Raw genomic sequence first — 7,327 nt, 5'->3', positions numbered from 1 at the left:
ACCAGGCTGGTCTCGAACTCACAGAGATCCGCCTGCCTCTGCCTCCCAAGTGCTGGGATTAAAGGCGTGCGCCACCACCGCCTGGCTTGTTTCTTTTTTTAAAAGATCTATTTGTTTATTTTATGTATATGTGTGTTTTATCTACATATATGTTTGCATGCTAGGAAAGGGTATCCCATTGGACTACAGTTATAGATGGCTGTGAACCACCATGTGGGTGTTAGGGATGGAACCCAGTACCTCTGGAGGAGTAGCCAGTGCTCTTAACCACTGAGCCATCTCTCCAGCCCTTTTTTCTTGATGTTTCATGTATTATTCTTTCTTGTTTTTTGAGACAGGGTTTCTCTGTAGCTTTGGAGCCTGTTCTGGAACTTACTCTATAGACCAGGCTGGCCTTGAACTCACAGACATCTGCCTGTTTTTGCCTCTCAAGTGCTCGGATTAAAGGCATGAGCCACCACTGCCTGGCCTTTGCTTGTCTTTTTAATGCTAAAATGCAATTTTGGATAGGTTATTGGATAGGTTCTTCTATATCTGTATGTTGATTTTCACAGTGTTGACACTTGGATGTCCCTTGTGGTGCTCCCAGCAGTGGAAACAGGAATGGTATTGAATGGTCTGTGTTCGGCAGGGGCCTGAGTGAGGCAGCAGAGATGATGGGTTATGTAGGGTTCTAGCACAGCTGTGAGCAGACTTAGGATCTTATGTAGGGTTAACAAGGCTCATGAACCTGAGCACTGGTCCTCTGCTGGGGAAGGAGGGACAGTGAATGTCTGGAGGTGTGACTTCTGCTCCGTTTCTTACTCTAGAGACCCCAGGCCCAACAATCAGCGTATCAACAAGCACGTCAACAACGACGTGAACCTGCGTATCCAGAACCTGAGCATCCTGGTGAGAAACATCAAGACCTACTACCAGGTGAGGCCGCTCTGCTGGCCCAGGGGTTCCTGAGAGTCTAGGATGGGGCCCCTCTAGTGTGTGTAGAAAGGCCCCTCAAGTAGGTGGACAGAGGCCCCTTGAGTGAGTTCCCATGTGTTTGCAGTGGGGTCCCTTGGACGGATTCACCGAAGAAGCCAGAGTAAGTGGTGGCTGGCTGCTGACCCTTGGTACTTTTGTGTTAGCCCTGCTGTGGGGGTGTCAGTTTGGGTGTGGGGACTCTTGCATTTCAGACTGGCTCGTTCTGAATGCCATAAGAGCCTGTTCTCTATGTGTCACTTGGGGACTCTGGAAGGGGTGCATGGTCCATGCCTCTGGCTCGGTAGCTCTCTGCCGGAATCACTTGAGCAGAGGGAGGAGGAACCACAAGGGCTATAGGGACCAATGATGGGACTATTGTGCCTCTAGGCCAGCAGGAACTTGGGCTTATGCTGTGAAGAATCCACTGTACTCTGCTTGCTGTGTTTGATCAGAGGTGCTGGTGGGTCAGTCAGGGTTGCGAGCTCTTCTGCATGGCCAGTACTGATGGGGAACGAGCTGCAGCTGGGGACCTCAGATCCCTGGCTTCTGAGTCTCTGATTAGCAGTGAAATTGCCTTCTGCCATGTGATACCTCTTGACACTCCGGCAGAACCACAGTCACTCTCAATGCCATGGCTCGAGAACCATTGTTGGTGCCAGGGTCTCACAGATCTATGGCTGGATTCTGCCCCTTCAGTTCCCTGGTCTGTAGCTGAGTCCTGGTGCTTGAAATCAGTGGTCTTCGTAGATGTGGTGAGGTCTCTGCCGATCTGAGGACTCCCTGTTAGCTGAGGCTTCCCTCTGCCTTGATTGCTGACTTTAGACCAGTGGCAGAGGTGTAGTCTTGGGCTTGCCCTGGGCCCAGGTCCTACCAAGGACTGTCCGTGTGTTGCAGGATCCTTGGCTTCTCTTCATTATGGATTTGAAATGGGCTTGGAGAGGGAAGAAGTGGGCAGTGCTTTGGGTATTCTGTCCTGACTGTATCTGTCCTGTCAGTGGATGTGAGCTGTACCACGTGCACAGACTGTAGAGATGTGGCTGTGGCACATGTGCACCCCACCTGTAAACGACAGTATTCAGGGTGCTGTCACAAGGCAGAGGTGCAGCAGCATCCTGCCCAGTGGGCTCCTTGCTGCCAGTGATTAGTAGCTGTGAGGGGCCAGGGGAAAGGCCTGAAACAGTGTGCCACTGAGAGGTGGTTGCTGCTTAGGGTTCCAGAAACTCACACAAAGGCAGAGCTGGGCAACCAGAATGGAGGTGGTTCTTGTGTTCTTGTCGTCTCTTAGCTCTTTGAAAGTGGGGATGGCATTGGGTGACTGTCTAGCTCCAGCTAAGCAAAGTGTACATAAGCACTTGCTGGAGGCAGCAAAGGGACAATCCCTGTCTCCTCATTCTGCCAGCCTAGAAAGAGCTTGTGAGATGTGTGCATTCGTGACTGGCACGTTACCTGGGCACAGTGTTTTGTGTGTTCTTTCCTTCTGGTTTATGGGGAGCAGGAATTCTGTTCTCGTGTTAGAAGCATATTCAGTCTGTATAAACAGCTTGAGAAACAAGTACCATGAAGGCGGCCAACACGTCAGCCTTCTACCAGAGACAATCGCCTATCGCGTTTAGTGTTTCCTCCCCGCAGTCGGGTGAATGGGTTTTGTTTTGTGCCGTGTGGGCATGCCATAAGTTTAACTGCACGTCCTGCCCTTTTCCCTTCCAGGGCAGCACTATCGCTTATTTATGTGAAGAGGGTATTCAATGGGCATTTTCCCAAGGAACCACTGCCTGGTTTCCCTGTTGGAAAGTAGCCCAGAGCGGTATGAAATGGCCCACATGCCATCCCAGCTAGGCTCAGTGGTACACGCCTGCCTGTGATCTCAGCCCTAGGGAGGCAGGAAAGGGGGGTGGAGAGCTTGAGGCCAGCCCGTGCTGTATAGCGAGTTTACAGGCAGCATAGGTTGCACCGTGAGACTGTTTAACAAAGCCAACCAACCAAGAGCAACTGTTGCTCCTTCCTTGGTCTGGGATGGCCAGGAGGGTGGGGGATCATCCCCGTGGGTGTGAGAGGGGTGCTTTTTGGAAGATAACTTTTAAAATTATTATTTACACGTATGGGTGTTTTGCCTGCATGTATGCAGTGCATCGCATGTGTGCCTAGTGCCATAGAGACCAAAAGAGGGCAATGGATCCCTAGGAGTGGAGTTCCAGGGGTACTGTGAGCGGCTGTCTGGTCACTGGAAATCTCACTTGGTTCCTCCGCAAGAGCAACAAGTGTTCCCAGTGGCTGTGCTGTCTGCAGCCCCCAAGGCCTTGCCCATGCGAGGCAATTGTCCTGCCTGAGCTACATTGTGTGACCTTTAGCCTCAGTGATAGGTAGATGCCAAGATGCAGCTCCAACTCCGCCCTGGCCAGCTCTTTGGCAGTTGTGTTGATAAGCATATGGCAGCTGCCGAGAATGAGAAGCGGCTTGACAAAGGGGACAGTTTCTCTCAAGTTAGTGCCTGTGTACCACAGTGTCTGTGGGAAGGTCAGAGGACGGCTGATGAAAACCACTTCTCTCCACCTGCTGTGGGTATAGCAAGTGCCACCATTACTCACTGGCTGGAATGAGACACTGTCAGAAGTCAACCCAGAATAGGGCAGGGTGTTACACACCTGTAATCTCAGTAGTTAGGGGATGGAACACAGGGAGAGCAAGCATTGAAACATCCTCGGCTACATAGACAGTTCAGGGCCAGCCTGGACAATATAAGACCTGGTTTTAAAAAATACAAAAAGGCCAGGCTGTGGTGGCACACGCCTTTAATCCCAGCACTCGGGAGACAGAGGTAGGTGGATCTGTAAGTTCCAGGCCAGCTTGGTCTATAGAGTGAATTCCAGGACTGCCAGGGCTACACACAGAGAAACCCAGTTTCGAAACAGAACAAAAGAAAATAGAAAAGAAGGCGATAGATCTTTGGCATTGTTGGTGGCAGAAGCATATTAATCTCACTCAGCTCTGTGTTGTGTGGCTTGGGGAGTGTGAAGCTTGTTTCCTTAGCTGGTTGAGGGGTTGAGAAATCCAGCCACACACAGATCTTGTTTCATGAATAACACATTGCATTGGCTTTGCAGAGAAATTACCTTCCATGCTGCTGCTTTGAAAGCCTAAGGAGGAGGCTTGTCCTCTTGATTGGCCAGCTCGCGTCTACAGCTGAGGAAATTACAGATCATGTTTTGATCTTGGGTTCCTTCCTCCAGGTTGGAAAATGTCAAAGGAATCCAGTTTGCCCATCATCTCCCTACCTGGGGGTGCCCACCGTCACCATTTTGGTCCTTGCCTTTGCTTTCTTTGTGTGTGTGGTTTGTAATTCCCAATGGCTGTGTTAAGTGTATTCTTTTTCGTTTATGGAGGAGTGTTTCCCCTTGCCATTAAACATTCATTTGTATGAATGTCAGCGCCTGTGTGATGTTTTGTGTGACTGTACTGTCGTTGACATTTCCGATATCCCTCTTTCTGAATTATGAGCGGTACCACCCTGAACATAAATGTTTCAGCAAATTTGTCTTTGGTTTTCTCAGGGTAAGTTCCTGTCAGGGAGTTGCCGCGTCAGAGGGCAAGAATACTTTAGGGGTGTTTGCTCCTTATTGCTACAAGTACCCTGTTTATAGGTCTTGTCCTTTTTTTTCTGGTGAATTGCTTTTTTGTGCCTTTCACGGTTGTGCCTACTGCCCTGTTTGAAAGACCGCATTCCGTGCTGCTGGTGAACACTGGCCAGAGTTCTGGGGTGAGGGGTTGTTTGCTCACTTTGCAAAAGCTGGTACCTCGCTCATGTAAGGCAGACTGTGCCTGAGATGGTCTCTGCCCGTCTCTCTGGGTGGACTCCCTCTCTAACATGGAACCCATTGAAGGCAGTCTGGGGATGGAGGAGGAGGGGAGAGATCATAGGGTCCCAGGCAGCAGACTGGGCTCTGTCCCGGGGTCAGTGGAACCTCTGTTTCCCTGTGGGCCACGGTGTGAATGCCGAGTGGAGGACAGCAGTCTGCCTGGGCCCCTCCTTTCCTCTTCCTGCCCCTGCTCCCCCACGGGTGCGTGCAGAGTGATGAAATGCCAGACAGGAAGCCCTGGTGGCCCAGCGGTGGGTGTGGCTGGGGTCCTGTGGGACCGATCTTTGCTGTGCGTTTCTCCTGGGTCTAAAGGCTGTTGTTCATACCTGAGATGCAGCTTGTCACGGGACGAGGTAGCGTCTCAAACACAGGCCAGGAAGGATGAGGACCCTGACTGACAGCTTTCTCTAGGGGTGGCACTTTGCCTGTGCCTTGAGGGCACCAGGATGGTGGAGGGGTGTCCTGGGAGGCACCTGAAGGATGGATGTGAAGTAGGCTGGAGACGGGATTTGGGCCAGGGGTAAGGGTGAGGCCCCTGGAGATGACACACTGGGGTGCTGTGCTAGTGGATGTGAACCTCGTCCTGATGCATTTGGTGTCGTAGGTGTTTTCTGCTTACCTGTTTTACTAGAGATCAAACCCAGGACCACGTAGGCTCGTCAAGCACTCTACCACTGGGTTGTACCCCTCCAGCCCACACACCCAGAGCTGTAAAAGGGAAAGGATGGAGCTGTTTTTCTCCTTATTTTAGAAAGGAAAAGGGCTGAGTTGATGCTCAGGTACCTATGTGGAGAATGAACCCTGAGTTGACACTGGCAGGGAGCAGGGGTGGGGCTGGGTGTGACCTAATGCCAGAACAGAAGACAAGGTTACTGCTGGGATTGAAGGCCCACCAGACCGAGGGGAAATGAGGGTCTTTGTGGTTGGTGATCACCTAGGGTCTGTGGCTGTGTGAGCTGAGGAACCTGGGTTTGAGACTCGGGCAGGTGGTCTGTGGACCCAGCTCCACTGGGATTCCCGCCTCAGAAAGCTGTATTCCGCAGGGCGTCTGTTCATTGGCTTTGAGGCCAAGGCGGGAGCTGGGGAGCTAACTGCTCAAACAGTCAAGGTCACAGAAGTCATTTTCTCCATTTGACTCCGTACTTCCTCTCTGGTCTTCCCTCTCCCTGGCCTGCTGATCCCTGCAGCTTACCCTCTGAGCTCCGGTGTTGACTGGGGACTTGCCGCATTCCTGGGAGGCTGGATGTGAGGCTACCTGGAAATTTGATTTCCATTTTTTCTCTCCCCTCCCCCGTCTCCTTTTCACCTCACTTTTTGTTGTCAGCTCAAATGCTGTCAAGGCATATTGAATAGTAACAGGAATGTGGGGAACGGAGCTCAAAGTGGGATCAAAAGGCAGAGACCAAGCAGGAGGGAGCTTAGCCTTCCCTGAGACCAGGGCTTGCCTGCCTTATTCTTCATTGCAGCCACATCCTCAAGAGGAAGAAGTTGCGGGGCCCATTTTACAGGTTAAGAAACTGAGACTTATGGAGGAGGAAACCTCAGCCCCAGAGAGCAGCATGTTTCTCTTAAGTTGTTGGCTGCCTAGAGCAACTTCTTTCTTCAAAGTCAAGTTTCTGGAGTCTCCGTAGGGAGGTGGCTTGCCTTGGGTAGATCAGTGTGGGTGCAGCCCGGTGCTAGGCTGGGGGCGTTGCTTCTCAGAGCATCCTGAAAGAGTTGCCCCTGATTTCCTATCAGCCTGGAGTCCCAAGAAGCAGGGACTGGGTTGCTTGAGGCACCTCTGAAACCAGTATTTCCGGGGTTGGGCAGAGAGAGCAGCTGGCTTTTCCCCTCACCCCCAGAGCAGCAGGAAGTCAAGATACAGGGCTAATTGCAGCTGGTGGGAGGGGTGAAAGGTGGGTCTGATGTAATTAGCAGAGTTGGGATTCTGCCAGAGGTATTGGAGGCTTATCACAGAGCAAGCACGCCTGAGTGAGCATGGGCACATTATATGTGCTAATGTGAATGAGTATGCATGTGTCTGTCTACATGCACATACATGAATACCGTGTGTGTGTGTGTGTGTGTGTGTGTGTGTGTGTGTGTGTGTGTGCGTGTGTGCAGACAAGCATTAGTCTGGGCTCTTCCTATGGGCTCCTCCTCCTGGTCTTGAGTCCAGATTTGAATTGCCAGGATTTCTTTCAGGGATACCTGGGGCTGTGTGCTGGCCTGCGCCCCTGGTCCTCTGTTCCCAGGTGGCTCCTGTGCTGGTCTGTTCCCTTCAGCCTGTCCAGAATCTCCAGTGCATTGTCTCACTGTATCAAGGTGTCATTTTCCCACCGTGGCTCGGTCTTAGGAAGACTTGTGTGTGTGAGCCCCTCATTTGTGGTGGTGGGTGCACAGACAGGAGTGGGAAGGCTGTTGTCATGGAAGCCACGGTCACCCTCAGTTGCTGAGGAAGAAGTCTGAATTCATGCTGCCCGCAAAATTACAGCTAGAACCACACATGCTACACTGTACTTCAAACACCAAGAGTC

At 51.6% G+C, this 7,327-nt stretch overlaps 1 protein-coding gene across 1 annotated transcript in view; it reads left to right on the top strand.

The window, feature by feature from the left end:
* The window catches only part of Ccdc88c (coiled-coil domain containing 88C), a 127,305-nt gene that overhangs the window by 6,588 nt on the left and 113,390 nt on the right, over positions 1 to 7,327 (top strand). The window contains exon 3 of the mRNA XM_013346728.2: positions 810 to 918. Within this exon, the coding sequence (XP_013202182.2) occupies positions 810 to 918 (109 nt within the window). The remainder of the gene's footprint in view (positions 1 to 809; positions 919 to 7,327) is intronic.

The sequence above is a fragment of the Microtus ochrogaster genome, chromosome 1 (assembly GCF_000317375.1).
Source record: "Microtus ochrogaster isolate Prairie Vole_2 chromosome 1, MicOch1.0, whole genome shotgun sequence".
Classification (NCBI taxonomy): domain Eukaryota; kingdom Metazoa; phylum Chordata; class Mammalia; order Rodentia; family Cricetidae; genus Microtus; species Microtus ochrogaster.
This window is presented reverse-complemented; position numbering and strand designations above follow the sequence as displayed.